General features: G+C 53.3%; 2 protein-coding genes across 4 annotated transcripts in view; both read left to right on the top strand.

Moving 5' to 3' along the window:
* The first annotated feature begins 1,610 nt into the window (after nt 1-1,610).
* On the top strand, nt 1,611-8,351 carry GLYCTK (glycerate kinase). Its single transcript, XM_040407451.1, has 6 exons — nt 1,611-1,821; nt 2,148-2,526; nt 2,598-2,749; nt 4,127-4,302; nt 6,928-7,920; nt 7,954-8,351. Exons 2-5 carry the CDS (start codon nt 2,165-2,167, stop codon nt 7,804-7,806), a joined length of 1,569 nt encoding a protein of 522 aa, XP_040263385.1. The 5' UTR covers nt 1,611-1,821; nt 2,148-2,164; the 3' UTR covers nt 7,807-7,920; nt 7,954-8,351.
* A 1,678-nt stretch (nt 8,352-10,029) lies between these two features.
* Nucleotides 10,030-14,895, top strand: part of DNAH1 (dynein axonemal heavy chain 1) — a 47,533-nt gene continuing 42,667 nt past the window's right edge. Inside the window, exons 1-8 of one of the 3 annotated variants that reach the window (XM_040407445.1) lie at nt 10,030-10,085; nt 10,775-10,976; nt 11,082-11,154; nt 11,457-11,631; nt 12,548-12,704; nt 12,953-13,085; nt 13,888-14,031; nt 14,521-14,773. In XM_040407445.1, coding sequence (XP_040263379.1) covers nt 10,779-10,976; nt 11,082-11,154; nt 11,457-11,631; nt 12,548-12,704; nt 12,953-13,085; nt 13,888-14,031; nt 14,521-14,773 — 1,133 coding nt within the window. In that variant the 5' untranslated portion in view covers nt 10,030-10,085; nt 10,775-10,778. Of the gene's footprint in view, nt 10,086-10,126; nt 10,977-11,081; nt 11,155-11,456; nt 11,632-12,547; nt 12,705-12,952; nt 13,086-13,887; nt 14,032-14,520; nt 14,774-14,895 lie in introns of those variants that run through there. The other 2 variants (XM_040407446.1, XR_005774216.1) reach the window with 2 other exon arrangements.

The raw sequence follows: 14,895 nt of genomic DNA, 5'->3' as shown, positions 1-14,895 counted from the left end.
GAAGGGATCTACCATATCATGGGTGGGGATCTACCAGTTCAGGGGCGGGGATCTACCAGATCAGGGGATGGGGATCTACTGGATATGGGATGGGGATCTACCAGATATGGGGAAGGGATCTATCATATCATGGGTGGGGTTCTACCATGTATGTACATGGTCTGTGTATGTGCTGTATGTACATGGTCTATGTATGTGCTGTATGTACATGGTCTATGTATGTACATGGTCTGTGTATGTGCTGTATGTACATGGTCTGTGTATGTGCTGTATGTTCATGGTCTGTGTATGTGCTGTATGTACATGGTCCGTGTATGTGCTGTATGTACATGGTCTGTGTATGTGCTGTATGTACATGGTCTGTGTATGTGCTGTATGTACATGGTCTGTGTATGTGCTGTATGTACATGGTCCGTGTATGTGCTGTATGTACATGGTCTGTGTATGTGCTGTATGTACATGGTCTGTGTATGTGCTGTATGTTCATGGTCTGTGTATGTGCTGTATGTACATGGTCCGTGTATGTGCTGTATGTACATGGTCTGTGTATGTGCTGTATGTACATGGTCTGTGTATGTGCTGTATGTACATGGTCTGTGTATGTGCTGTATGTACATGGTCTGTGTATGTGCTGTATGTACATGGTCCGTGTATGTGCTGTATGTACATGGTCTGTGTATGTGCTGCATGTACATGGTCTGTGTATGTGCTGTATGTACATGGTCTGTGTATGTGCTGTATGTACATGGTCTGTGTATGTGCTGTATGTACATGGTCTGTGTATGTGCTGTATGTACATGGTCTGTGTATGTGCTGTATGTACATGGTCTGTGTATGTGCTGTATGTACATGGTCTGTGTATGTGCTGTATGTACATGGTCTGTGTATGTGCTGTATGTACATGGTCTGTGTATGTGCTGTATGTACATGGTCCGTGTATGTGCTGTATGTACATGGTCCGTGTATGTGCTGTATGTACATGGTCTGTGTATGTGCTGTATGTACATGGTCTGTGTATGTGCTGTATGTACATGGTCCGTGTATGTGCTGTATGTACATGGTCTGTGTATGTGCTGTATGTACATGGTCCGTGTATGTGCTGTATGTACATGGTCTGTGTATGTGCTGTATGTACATGGTCTGTGTATGTGCTGTATGTACATGGTCTGTGTATGTGCTGTATGTACATGGTCCGTGTATGTGCTGTATGTACATGGTCCGTGTATGTGCTGTATGTACATGGTCTGTGTATGTGCTGTATGTACATGGTCTGTGTATGTGCTGTATGTACATGGTCCGTGTATGTGCTGTATGTACATGGTCTGTGTATGTGCTGTATGTACATGGTCCGTGTATGTGCTGTATGTACATGGTCTGTGTATGTGCTGTATGTACATGGTCCGTGTATGTGCTGTATGTACATGGTCTGTGTATGTGCTGTATGTACATGGTCTGTGTATGTGCTGTATGTACATGGTCTGTGTATGTGCTGTATGTACATGGTCTGTGTATGTGCTGTATGTACATGGTCTGTGTATGTGCTGTATGTACATGGTCTGTGTATGTTGTCGGGTCGTCCAGTGACTTTTTGGTGTCACCCCGCAGGTGTCCTCCCCGGGGCCCCGTCCTGAGAAGACATTTGCTAATCATTAATGTGATGTGAAGGTTTTGGAAGGTAAATAAATGCTGGACTTTAGACGCAGCCGGAGATCTGCGGGGAGCTGCGTGCGGATAACGAGGGGGCAGAGAGGGAGAATGGCTGCAGGCTGCTAGCGGGGAGCTCCGATCTGCTGATATCCGGAGGAGGAGAAGGTAACGCAGGTGACGGCGGCGGCTGAGGATCCGTCCCCACCGCAGATCCCGGACCTGCCCCTTACATATGCTGGGGTCCAAATCCCATGGCTGGGGCAGGAGATCCCTATGAAGTCTGCCCCCATCCATTCTCTGGACCCCCAGTGACTCTGTTGAGGAGTCAGCCCCGCACCCTTCCCCCCAAGACTCAGAGTCCACCCGGGCCCCATGACTCTGGAGCGCCTCCTTCTTCCGCTTCCCGTTGCTTATGTCCATGACTTGGGTCTTTGGGTTTGACCGCTGGTCCTCTTTATGGGCTGAGGCCTGACCTGACCATTCCCAATCTCCTCCCACAGGCAGCCGGTGGTCCTCTATGGCCAGACTATTGGGGGTCCATGTAGCCCGCGTCTTCTCCTGCCAGTCACACAGGCCTACTAGGAACATGGCGACCCTACAGGATGACGCCCATCGTATATTTTGGAGCGCTGTGTCGGCCGTCTTACCGCCCCGCATGTTACGGAGAGCTCTGACTGTCAGGGATGGCGATGGCGCCTCTGTCCTGGAGTGCGGTGGGAAGGCGTTTTCCCTGGAGAAGAACCTCTATCTGGTGGGGTTTGGAAAGGCCGTCCTGGGAATGGCAGCCGCGGTGGAGCAGATTGTTGGCCGCCATTTGGTAGAAGGGGTGATCAGCATCCCGCGAGGCATGGAGGAGAGCCTCAGGCAGGCGGGAAAGAGGTAATAACGTCTAGTGTTACCTGCCCTGTGAGGCTGCTCGTGCCTCATGCCTCCTTGTAATGTGTCTGCAGGGAGATGCTGCTGAGTCCGGAGTCCAGGATTCGTGTAATGGAAGGAGCCGCAAACAACCTGCCGGACGAGGACGCAATGAGGGCGGCAGCCGAAATCCGGAGACTGGCAGAGAAGCTGGAGGAGAAGCACCTACTGCTGGTGCTGATCTCAGGTGATAGGCCTACATCATCCACTGCAGTCCCTTATTACAGTCCTGTATTACAGTCCCGTATTACAGTCCCGTATTACAGTCCCTTATTACAGTCCCTTATTACAGTCCCGTATTACAGTCCCGTATTACAGTCCCGTATTACAGTCCCGTATTATAGTCCCTTATTACAGTCCCTTATTACAGTCCCTTATTACAGTCCCGTATTACAGTCCCGTATTACAGTCCCGTATTATAGTCCCTTATTACAGTCCCTTATTACAGTCCCTTATTACAGTCCCGTATTACAGTCCCGTATTACAGTCCCGTATTATAGTCCCGTATTATAGTCCCTTATTACAGTCCCGTATTACAGTCCCGTATTACAGTCCCGTATTACAGTCCCGTATTACAGTCCCGTATTACAGTCCCTTATTACAGTCCCTTATTACAGTCCCGTATTACAGTCCCGTATTACAGTCCCGTATTATAGTCCCTTATTACAGTCCCTTATTACAGTCCCTTATTACAGTCCCTTATTACAGTCCCTTATTACAGTCCCGTATTACAGTCCCGTATTACAGTCCCTTATTACAGTCCCTTATTACAGTCCCTTATTACAGTCCTGTATCTTATTCCTTCTTACAGTCTTCTTTTACACTTGCTCTTCCAGTCCCTTATCATGGTCCCCAGTTCCTGATTCAGTCCTACTATTATTATCTACAGATTTTCAATTTCTCAATATAATTTTACTTAATTACCTGTAAAGTTTGGTATGTGTATCTCGTCTTTTCCTCTAGTCACAGTCAGAGCTGCATCCAGAATTTTCCTGGTATAATTTTTAGCTTAAAGGATCCATGCCCTGAGTTTTTACGCTGCGGCTCCGCTGAGGAGATGTCGTGTTCGCGCCAGGCGCTGTTCAGTAGCCTAATGTAGAAAAATGGACTTCTCCCAGATGCAGTGCAGCGTTACATCTCAGAGGCAGCAGGATGTTATTGACGCAGCTCTGGATGTGACCGGAGTATATGGGGATTAATCCTGTAAGGTCTCATGCACAAGATCGTGTCTGTTTTGTGCTCCACAAATCCGCAAAATACGGATGCGGTCCATGTGTCGTCTGTATTTTTCTTGCAGACCTATTGACTTCGATGGGTCCGTGGTCCGCATTTTTCAGACATGTTCTATCTTTTTGCGGAACATACGGATGTGGAAAGCGATGATGATGATGACGATGATGATGCGCCGACCCATCGAAGTCAATGGATGTGCAGAGAATGTGGATACGTCGTGGAGCGTATCTGTATTTTGTGGTTATTGCGTGTGGTCGAGGCCTCAGGTGGCAGCACCGCCCAGGCCGCAGCCTCAGTGTGGACCCTTCTCAGGGATCTCTGCTCCTCTTAGGTGGCGGCTCCGCTCTTCTGCCAGCGCCCGTGCCCCCTCTGACCCTGCAGGACAAGCAGGCGGTGACCAGGCAGCTGGCTCTTAAAGGGGCAACAATACAGGAACTCAACACCATCCGCAGAGCCCTGTCACAGCTGAAGGGCGGCGGCCTCTCCAGGGCGGCGTACCCCGCACAGGTCAGTACCGGAAACCGCAGCCGAGACCTCACTACATGGCAGTGCCGCGGATGTATAATATACCCGCAGACCGGTATAGTAGAGGTGTGTGTGCTGCCCGCAGACCGGTATAGTAGAGGTGTGTGTGCTGCCTGCAGACCGGTATAGTAGAGGTGTGTGTGCTGCCCGCAGACCGGTATAGTAGAGGTGTGTGTGCTGCCCGCAGACAGGTATAGTAGAGGTGTGTGTGCTGCCTGCAGACCGGTATAGTAGAGGTGTGTGTGCTGCCTGCAGACCGGTATAGTAGAGGTGTGTGTGCTGCCCGCAGACCGGTATAGTAGAGGTGTGTGTGCTGCCTGCAGACCGGTATAGTAGAGGTGTGTGTGCTGCCTGCAGACCGGTATAGTAGAGGTGTATGTGCTGCCTGCAGACCGGTATAGTAGAGGTGTGTGTGCTGCCTGCAGACCGGTATAGTAGAGGTGTATGTGCTGCCTGCAGACCGGTATAGTAGAGGTGTGTGTGCTGCCCTAGACCGGTATAGTAGAGGTGTGTGTGCTGCCTGCAGACCGGTATAGTAGAGGTGTGTGTGCTGCCTGCAGACCGGTATAGTAGAGGTGTATGTGCTGCCTGCAGACCGGTATAGTAGAGGTGTATGTGCTGCCTGCAGACCGGTATAGTAGAGGTGTGTGTGCTGCCCGCAGACCGGTATAGTAGAGGTGTGTGTGCTGCCTGCAGACCGGTATAGTAGAGGTGTGTGTGCTGCCTGCAGACCGGTATAGTAGAGGTGTATGTGCTGCCTGCAGACCGGTATAGTAGAGGTGTGTGTGCTGCCTGCAGACCGGTATAGTAGAGGTGTATGTGCTGCCCGCAGACCGGTATAGTAGAGGTGTGTGTGCTGCCCGCAGACCGGTATAGTAGAGGTGTGTGTGTGCTGCCCGCAGACCGGTATAGTAGAGGTGTGTGTGCTGCCTGCAGACCGGTATAGAAGAGGTGTGTGTGTGCTGCCCGCAGACCGGTATAGAAGAGGTGTGTGTGTGCTGCCCGCAGACTGGTATAGTAGAGGTGTGTGTGCTGCCTGCAGACCGGTATAGTAGAGGTGTATGTGCTGCCTGCAGACCGGTATAGTAGAGGTGTGTGTGCTGCCCGCAGACCGGTATAGTAGAGGTGTGTGTGTGCTGCCCGCAGACCGGTATAGTAGAGGTGTGTGTGCTGCCTGCAGACCGGTATAGAAGAGGTGTGTGTGTGCTGCCCGCAGACCGGTATAGAAGAGGTGTGTGTGTGCTGCCCGCAGACTGGTATAGTAGAGGTGTGTGTGCTGCCCGCAGACCGGTATAGTAGAGGTGTGTGTGCTGCCCGCAGACCGGTATAGTAGAGGTGTGTGTGCTGCCTGCAGACCGGTATAGTAGAGGTGTATGTGCTGCCTGCAGACCGGTATAGTAGAGGTGTGTGTGCTGCCCTAGACCGGTATAGTAGAGGTGTGTGTGCTGCCCGCAGACCGGTATAGTAGAGGTGTGTGTGCTGCCTGCAGACCGGTATAGTAGAGGTGTATGTGCTGCCTGCAGACCGGTATAGTAGAGGTGTGTGTGCTGCCTGCAGACCGGTATAGTAGAGGTGTGTGTGCTGCCTGCAGACCGGTATAGTAGAGGTGTATGTGCTGCCTGCAGACCGGTATAGTAGAGGTGTATGTGCTGCCTGCAGACCGGTATAGTAGAGGTGTGTGTGCTGCCCGCAGACCGGTATAGTAGAGGTGTGTGTGCTGCCCGCAGACCGGTATAGTAGAGGTGTGTGTGCTGCCTGCAGACCGGTATAGTAGAGGTGTATGTGCTGCCTGCAGACCGGTATAGTAGAGGTGTGTGTGCTGCCTGCAGACCGGTATAGTAGAGGTGTATGTGCTGCCCGCAGACCGGTATAGTAGAGGTGTGTGTGCTGCCCGCAGACCGGTATAGTAGAGGTGTGTGTGTGCTGCCCGCAGACCGGTATAGTAGAGGTGTGTGTGCTGCCTGCAGACCGGTATAGAAGAGGTGTGTGTGTGCTGCCCGCAGACCGGTATAGAAGAGGTGTGTGTGTGCTGCCCGCAGACTGGTATAGTAGAGGTGTGTGTGCTGCCCGCAGACCGGTATAGTAGAGGTGTGTGTGCTGCCCGCAGACCGGTATAGTAGAGGTGTGTGTGCTGCCCGCAGACCGGTATAGAAGAGGTGTGTGTGTGCTGCCCGCAGACTGGTATAGTAGAGGTGTGTGTGCTGCCCGCAGACCGGTATAGTAGAGGTGTGTGTGCTGCCCGCAGACCGGTATAGTAGAGGTGTGTGTGCTGCCCGCAGACCAGGGAAGCATGTGTAAGCATGGCATTAACAGAAGACAGGCCGCCATCATCAGCTCCTCTACTCTCCCCCACAAGCCGTGCCGACTGTGTCAGGGGTCCTGTCCTGATTGTTACACTGGATCAGTCTGATTGTCAGTCGGTTGCTTCCCCTGGATACAGTTGTAACAGTCTCATGCGAGCAGGACTAGGTCCGGACAGGTTTCGAGTCTGGATACTAGCACAGATTCTGCCATTCACTGATAGCAAGCAGAGATCTTGATAGTGCTGAGAACATGTAACACAGAGTTGCAGACTGAGGGCGTTGACTCTCCTTCTCTCTCCTCCAGGTGGTCAGTCTCATCCTGTCCGATGTCATTGGAGATGACCTCGATGTCATTGCCAGCGGCCCCACCGTCTGCGGCTCTTACCCGGCAGAGGACTGTGCGCGGGTCCTGAGGACATATGGTTTGAGGGGCTCGGTGCCGGCCGCGGTGGAGGAAGTCCTGCTCTCCCGACCCCAGGCAGCGCCCCCGCAGCACCCCGGCCGCGTTCACAACATTCTGATCGGCTCCAACCTCCTTGCCCTCCGCGAGGCCGAGCAGGAGTCCCAGAAGTTGGGCTATTTCACCGCGCTGCTCTCTACTGCCGTTAGCGGCGATGTTAGGTTGGTCTCCCGCTTTTTCGCCCTCCTGGCTGAAGTCCTCTGCTCCTATCTCACGTCTGCCCCCCGGAGGCAGGAGCTAGAAGAGGACCTCCTGGCCCTGGCCTCCTCAATGAACGTTCCCGACCTCAACCTCGCAGACCGCCTGCAGGAAGTTAGGGTGTCCGGGGGCGTAGATGCCGTCTGTCTGCTGTGTGGGGGGGAAACCACAGTTCAAGTGCAGGGAACGGGGAGAGGGGGAAGGAACCAGGAGCTGGCACTGCGGGTGGCTGCGGAGTGGCATCGGGCTGCGGCTGCCATGGCGGGGTGCCAGGTCGTGTTCCTGAGTGGGGGCACAGATGGGCAGGATGGTCCTACGCAGGCTGCTGGCGCTATCTCCTACCCACAGCTGGTGGATCAGGCTCGGCAGTGCAGTCTGGATGTAGAGGCCTTCCTTAAAGCCAGCGACTCCTACGGCTTCTTCAGTCAGTTCCAGAACGGCAGGCGCCTCCTGGTGACCGGATTAACTGGGACCAATGTGATGGACGTCCAGGTTCTGCTGGTGCAAAAGCGCAAGGACCAATAAAGACGTTACAAAGAGCGCCATTGTATACACCAGTCACCCCCAGAGCTGCAATCACAATTCTGCTGTTACGTCACTTCTTATACTCTGGTTTCTCCAGAGCTGCATTCACTGTCAGTTCTCAGGCTGAAGGCCTCTCACCTCTGGGCACGCTGTGCTGATGTGGGAGAGGTTGTGTATATGGCAGGCAATGTACAGTAGTGTGAATACAATGCCGGGGATCAGTGCATTATGACACATGGGTTATGCTGTTAGATATTTTTGAGGACAAGACTGTAAGATGTTACAGAGAATTCTCCCTGCAAAGAACCTTTACAGCCGGTGACCCCATCAACGCCCCATTTATCATGGCGCACACCCACCCTCCCCTCGTTCTGCAGTTAACCCTCTGCTCGCCGCAACCAGGTCATGAGGTTTAGTTTTGCTGTAGGCTGTAAAATGAGATCCTGTGGTGCTGACATCTAGTGGCCAATGTGAGAACTGCAGGGTGCTGCCATTTGTTATTACAATGACCATCAATAAAGGAAAAAATATAAAAAAATGTCTTTTTCTGGGACCCAAACGACAGGGACTGCAGGCGGGGGGGTCTTGTCGGAGGACTCCGCTCATGGGGTTTCCATGTAATGTACAGGACTTCCCCTGTCTACATTTCTGCAGTTTAGTCGTAATGATCCTTTACTCTAAGGACACTGACATCACGCCGGACGTTACAGCTGCTGATGACATCATCAGGACTGGGCCGTGTGCATTAGAACATCGAATGTCGCCACCTGGTAAAGGACAGTCACCCTCCATGTGGATGAGAGGCGTTATAATAACCTGTGCAGGAAATATCTGTGTAGTGGGAGAAGGACCAAAGACAGCTGACCTAGAAGTAATGCACATGACATACTGCTTCATGACCACAAGGGGCAGCAGCCTTCAGTTATAACTATAGGATTGAAGTAAGGAGTAGCATTGCCGCTGGGGGCAGCAGTCTCCCAGGTTGTGAGGGACGTTACTGTAAGCGGCCGCTGGGGGCAGCAGTCTCCCAGGTTGTGAGGGACGTTCCTGTGAGCGGCCGCTGGGGGCAGCAGTCTCCCAGGTTGTGAGGGACGTTCCTGTGAGCGGCCGCTGGGGGCAGCAGTCTCCCAGGTTGTCAGGGACGTTCCTGTGAGTAGCCGCTGGGGGCAGCAGTCTCCCAGGTTGTGAGGGACGTTCCTGTGAGCGGCCGCTGGGGGCAGCAGTCTCCCAGGTTTCCAGGGACGTTACTGTGAGCGGCCGCTGGGGGCAGCAGTCTCCCAGGTTGTGAGGAACGTTACTGTGAGCGGCCGCTGGGGGCAGCAGGTTTCCAAGGACGTTCCTGTGAGCGGCCGCTGGGGGCAGCAGTCTCCCAGGTTTCCAGGGACGTTACTGTGAGCGACCGCTGGGGGCTGCAGTCTCCCAGGTTTCCAGGGACGTTACTGTGAGCGGCCGCTGGGGGCAGCAGTCTCCCAGGTTGTGAGGGACGTTCCTGTGAGTGGCCGCTGGGGGCAGCAGTCTCCCAGGTTGTGAGGAACGTTACTGTGAGCGGCCGCTGGGGGCAGCAGGTTTCCAGGGACGTTACTGTGAGCGGCCGCTGGGGGCAGCAGTCTCCCAGGTTTCCAGGGACGTTCCTGTGAGCGGCCGCTGGGGGCAGCAGTGCTGAACAGGAGGAGGTGTCCGATTATGCAGATTCTGAGGCTGCTGCGGGGGGCGTGTCCTGACCCCCTCCGTCTCCCTGGATACTCGGCGTCCTGTTGCCTGGAGACGGCGGAGAGCAGGTACGGTGATTTCTGTGTGTGAGGTGTCGGTTCTGTGTACGAGGTTAATATGAGACTGTAACGGACCCGCAGCTGCGACCCTACAGGCAAGCTGAACTGGGAGGCACTGCAAGTCTCAGCACACCCAGTCTGTTGGTGCTGGGACCTGTAGTTCCCCACCAGAAGGGCAGGCAGCTGTGACAGGGTAGGGATGAGGCTCCTGGGCCCCTGTATGACAGAGGAGGTCAGGACATGCTGGGAGTTGTAGTCCCAGGTCAGCGGATGACGGTTCTATTATCTGCTCATTAGAATGAAATCCATCAGAGGTTTAGGCTGAATCGCTGTCCCTTCCCCATGCTTTACCCTGCAGCCTTTCTCGTTATTTGGCTTCTGCATTATTAGAAGTGTTTCTTGTTTTTCCTCCAGGTTTCTGGTGACGGCATCAGCCGTGACTCCTCTATGAGGGCGTGAAGGTCGCCGGCAGTCGTCTGTGGAGCCGATTGTGTGCGCGCCATATTCCAGGTAATGGGGTTCTGCACCAACACAGGGCTAAGCACGGTGCAACCATCTGCAGGTAAAAGAGCCAAAGTCTATAGTCGTAATCACAGGGTGAAATGCTCTGCGGCCGCAGGGAAGGGGGTAATATTAATCTGCTGGTATCCCTTTACCAGCAGATTATTCCCCCCATCCCTGCAGCCGCAGAGCATTTCACTCTGTGATGAAAGGTGGAATATCCTGCAGATGTGGAGATCTGCTGACAGAGAAGTCAAGGGGAAATAGTCTGCAGCTGTGAGAAAGGCATGATCAGCAACTACAGCGAGAAGAGAAACTAATCTGCAGCTGAAGAGGGTGAAATAGTCTGCAGATGTATGAGTGACATGAAGGAGAGGGAGTAATCAACTGCAGCTAGAGGGACAGAATGTAAGGGTCTGCAGCTGTACAGGGAGGAATAATCTGCAGGGACAGGGTGAAAGGGTCTGCAGCTGTACAGAGAGGAATAATCTGCAGCTATAGACACAGGGTCAAAGGGTCTGCAGCTGTACAGGGAGGAATAATCTGCAGCTCTAGGCAGAGGATGAAAGGGTCTGCAGGTGTACAGGGGGGAATAATCTGCAGCTATAGACAGAGGGTGAAAGAGTCTGCAGCTGTACAGGGAGGAGGAATGCTCTGCATCTCTGGGGTTGTTGGACATTTGTCTGTCTTCTCTACAGAGCGATGATGGAACAGATAAAGGCAGACAACTCCCATCCTCCGAGGAGGAGTCCACACCACGTCCACTCACCGCGCCGCCACTCTCTAGCACCGGCGTCTACCGCAGGGAACAGCGTAATCCCACCGCGAAAATACCCGGTCATCAGACAGCGAGGCTTCTACTCCGATATCCTGAGCGACGGCGCCGCCCCTCTGGTCAGGGTGAGTATTACGGGGTCACTTACATGTAACGGTCATAATCAAGGAAACGCAATGTGACCGCCACGCGTCCCCGGTACTGCAGCCGCCATCTCCGTTCTGTTTCAGGATGTCAACTCCGGGCCGTGTGTGCAGCAGAATCTCCTCCGACAAGCGGATCAGAAGCGCCATACTCCGACAGGTGAGAGGGCGCCATAGCAACCAGTCCGTCCCAGGTCACTGAGAAGGAGGCTGTGAGGGGCACGCCCCTTACTTCTGTGCTATTATATTTACATGGAGAATCACTTTAAGCCCAGGCCCCTCAGATGTGATATCCAGCAGGAAAGCATTATGGGATGCGTCTGCGCCTTCATCCGGTCATTAGACCCCCTGCTGGGCCTGACGGGAGCTACCGGTGCCCCCCGGGCTCAGTACATGTGGGTGTTGTGCCCGGCCGCTCACTGCAGCTTCTGTCTTCACTTAACTGCGTCGTCTCTTCTGCAGTCAGCAGCTTTGTGGCCCCGTCTGATCTTCAGTCGATCCTGGACAGGCAGGTCTGTGGCCCCACAACCGAGGTGCTGGTGAAATCCGACTTCTCCAAGAGGGGCCACGAGCCGAAAGTCCAGCTGCCCTTCACCATGCCACCTGGGCAGTGCCCCCGGAATATCGAGCTGGAGAGGTGATGTTTGTGTACTGAGCTGCCGGTGTGGGGGGTTACCTGGCAGTGCTGGGGAGGGGGCGTTGTGGCTGTTCTGGGGTGTTGTGGCTGTTCTGGGGGCGTTGTGGCTGTTCTGGGGCGTTGTGGCTGTTCTGGGGGTGTTGTGGCTGTTCCGGGGGCGTTGTGGCTGTTCTGGGGGTGTTGTGGCTGTTCTGGGGGTGTTGTGGCTGTTCTGGGGGCGTTGTGGCTGTTCTGGGGGCGTTGTGGCTGTTCTGGGGGTGTTGTGGCTGTTCTGGGGGTGTTGTGGCTGTTCTGGGGGTGTTGTGGCTGTTCTGGGGGTGTTGTGGCTGTTCTGGGGGCGATGTGGCTGTTCTGGGGGCGATGTGGCTGTTCTGGGGGTGTTGTGGCTGTTCTGGGGGTGTTGTGGCTGTTCTGGGGGCGTTGTGGCTGTTCTGGGGGCGTTGTGGCTGTTCTGGGGGCGTTGTGGCTGTTCTGGGGGCGTTGTGGCTGTTCTGGGGGCGTTGTGGCTGTTCTGGGGGTGTTGTGGCTGTTCTGGGGGCGTTGTGGCTGTTCTGGGGGCGATGTGGCTGTTCTGGGGGCGATGTGGCTGTTCTGGGGGTGTTGTGGCTGTTCTAGAGGCGTTGTGGCTGTTCCGGGGGCGTTGTGGCTGTTCTGGGGGTGTTGTGGCTGTTCTGGGGGTGTTGTGGCTGTTCTGGGGGTGTTGTGGCTGTTCTGGGGGCGTTGTGGCTGTTCTGGGGGTGTTGTGGCTGTTCTGTATCAGTCTGGAGTCCAGGCTGTTTATATTGTCTAAACTGGATACATTGTAACAGACCCTCAGCTGTGAGAAGTGGTTTCCTCCGGCCTATCTATGTGTAGGACTGTGGTGGGTGGGATGGAGATGACGTCTTCTAACCTCTGTTGATCTTCGCCTCCCCAGGAGGAGACGTGAATTCCTCAACCTGAACATATCTCAGCTGCTCGCCAGTGAAGGGATAGACTCCAATCTGCTGGTGCCCCGGAGCGGTGACCCCAGCGACCTTCCCTGCACCCCGAATAGCAGCGGACAGCTTCTCCCTCCATATCTACCTCTGGAGGTAACTTACAGACACTACTGCTGGCAGTGCCAACCATACAGGCCGACCAGCCATGTGCCCTGGAGAGGGTTAGATCCACATTACATGACGCTGGAGGTCACTCGGTGCTGATCCGCCCGTGTCCTGTACATTACCCGCTGTCCCTGCTGCAATATCCACATCCAGAATGACAGGACTAGTACTTACACAGGCAGAGCAGCAGGACGGGCTAATGCTGCAAATGTCATTGCTTCATATTCTGTTAACAGGTTTTTGATAATGAAGAATTTGATGTTCGGACCTCGACTGATTGGCTGAGTCTAGGATATGACGAGGGGTCGAGTGTGAGAAAACCTGTGCCAGGGCAAGCACTTCTCCCAGTAGACGACGTCCTAGGACACGGTAAGTAACCACATTGTGAAGTGTTGTGTGAATATGACACTACTACTTGTCCTGTACTGATCCTGAGTTACATCCTGTATTATACTCCAGAGCTGCACTCACTATTCTGCTGGTGCAGTCACTGTGTACATACATTACTGATCCTGTACTGATACTGAGTTACATCCTGCATTATACTCCAGAGCAGCACTCACTATTCTGCTGCTGCAGTCACTGTGTACATACATTACTTATCCTGTACTGATCCTGAGTTACATCCTGTATTATACCCCAGAGCTGCACTCACTATTCTGCTGGTGCAGTCACTGTGTACATACATTACTTATCCTGTACTGATCCTGAGTTACATCCTGTATTATACTCCAGAGCTGCACTCACTATTCTGCTGGTGCAGTCACTGTGTACATACATTACTTATCCTGTACTGATCCTGAGTTACATCCTGTATTATACTTCAGAGCTGCACTCACTATTCTGCTGGTGCAGTCACTGTCTACATACATTACTTATCCTGTACTTATCCTGAGTTACATCCTGTATTATACTCCAGAGCTGCACTCACTATTCTGCTGGTGCAGTCACTGTGTACATACATTACTTATCCTGTACTGATCCTGAGTTACATCCTGTATTATACTCCAGAGCTGCACTCTCTATTCTGCTGGTGCAGTCACTGTGTACATACATTACTTATCCTGTACTGATCCTGAGTTACATCCTGTATTATACTCCAGAGCTGCACTCACTATTCTCGGATATGTCAGGATTTTACAGTTTTTCTGCAATTTTTACTTTCTTGTAGAAGATCCAAAGGACCCGCAGTTGGAGTATAAATGGTGTAACGTCGGCGTCCTGGAACACGATGAGCAGAAGAAGCTTTACTTAGTCCAGAAGTCCACAGGCACCCGGCTCCTGACCGCGGGAGACTGCAGAGCGCCACACACAGGTGCTGGGGGGGATTACACCACATGCTATCAGATACATAAACTCCACCGTTTGCACTAAGCAGCGGACAGTATTCCGGTTTTCGTCATATTTTCCGCTCACCACATGAGCCTTCCAATTTCAATCTATAAAATTTTTGCACACCTTGTATTAAAAATCACTGCTTCCTGTCAGTGAATGAGAAAGCTGGAGACTGAAACCCATCCTAACCTGAAGCTTCTCATAGCTGAGGATGTGTTACAGTTGCACCCAGTCTAGAAAATCCTCTGGATTCCAGATGGACACAGTTAAGCGGCACTGATACATTGTAGCAATCCCTCAGCTGTGATGAGCATTAGATTAGGGCAGGTCCTCAATCTCTAAATGTAAAGTGGCATGTCCTGATTCATTGGCAGCAAGCAGAGATCTTGTAAATCCATCTTACAGCACAGTGCAGAGGCCTCCTTTATGGAATCGGCAGTTTTTGGATTATTTCTTTCCCTATTTCCAGGGGCGTCCTCGCCGGCCTCCGTCCAGTACTGGGTTCCCCGGATCAGGCTGCTGTTTTGCGCTGAGAATCCACGTGTTTTTGTGCGGAGGATTGTTGCGGCCGACCGGCTGCGGAAGAAGACGGAGGCTCTGCTCCTGTACAACCTGTATGTGGACTGTATGCCGGCAGCAGGGAGCCGCCAGATCACAGCGGAGTGCCTCAGCAGGATGAAGCAGCGGCTGCTGAGCACAGCGCGCCTGAGGAAGGGCGACCAGTACGTATGTCCTCTGTACGCAGAAAGCGTGGCCCCGGGAGATTCCGGCTGCTCCTGGGCGCAGGGATGGCAGTGAAATCGGCGGGGTGCCTCCATAGGACTGATCCTACACCCCCAGAAGT

Source organism: Bufo bufo, chromosome 9 (assembly GCF_905171765.1).
Source record: "Bufo bufo chromosome 9, aBufBuf1.1, whole genome shotgun sequence".
In the NCBI taxonomy this organism is placed as follows: Eukaryota; Metazoa; Chordata; class Amphibia; order Anura; family Bufonidae; genus Bufo; species Bufo bufo.
This window is presented reverse-complemented; position numbering and strand designations above follow the sequence as displayed.

Bases quoted from the DNA above. Each gene is read 5' to 3' on its own strand.
- GLYCTK (XM_040407451.1), top strand. From the start codon at position 2,165: ATGGCCAGACTATTGGGGGTCCATGTAGCCCGCGTCTTCTCCTGCCAG. The intron at 2,527-2,597 runs GTAATAACGTCT...ATGTGTCTGCAG, and splicing joins CTCAGGCAGGCGGGAAAGAG to GGAGATGCTGCTGAGTCCGG. The intron at 4,303-6,927 runs GTCAGTACCGGA...TCTCTCCTCCAG, and splicing joins GGGCGGCGTACCCCGCACAG to GTGGTCAGTCTCATCCTGTC.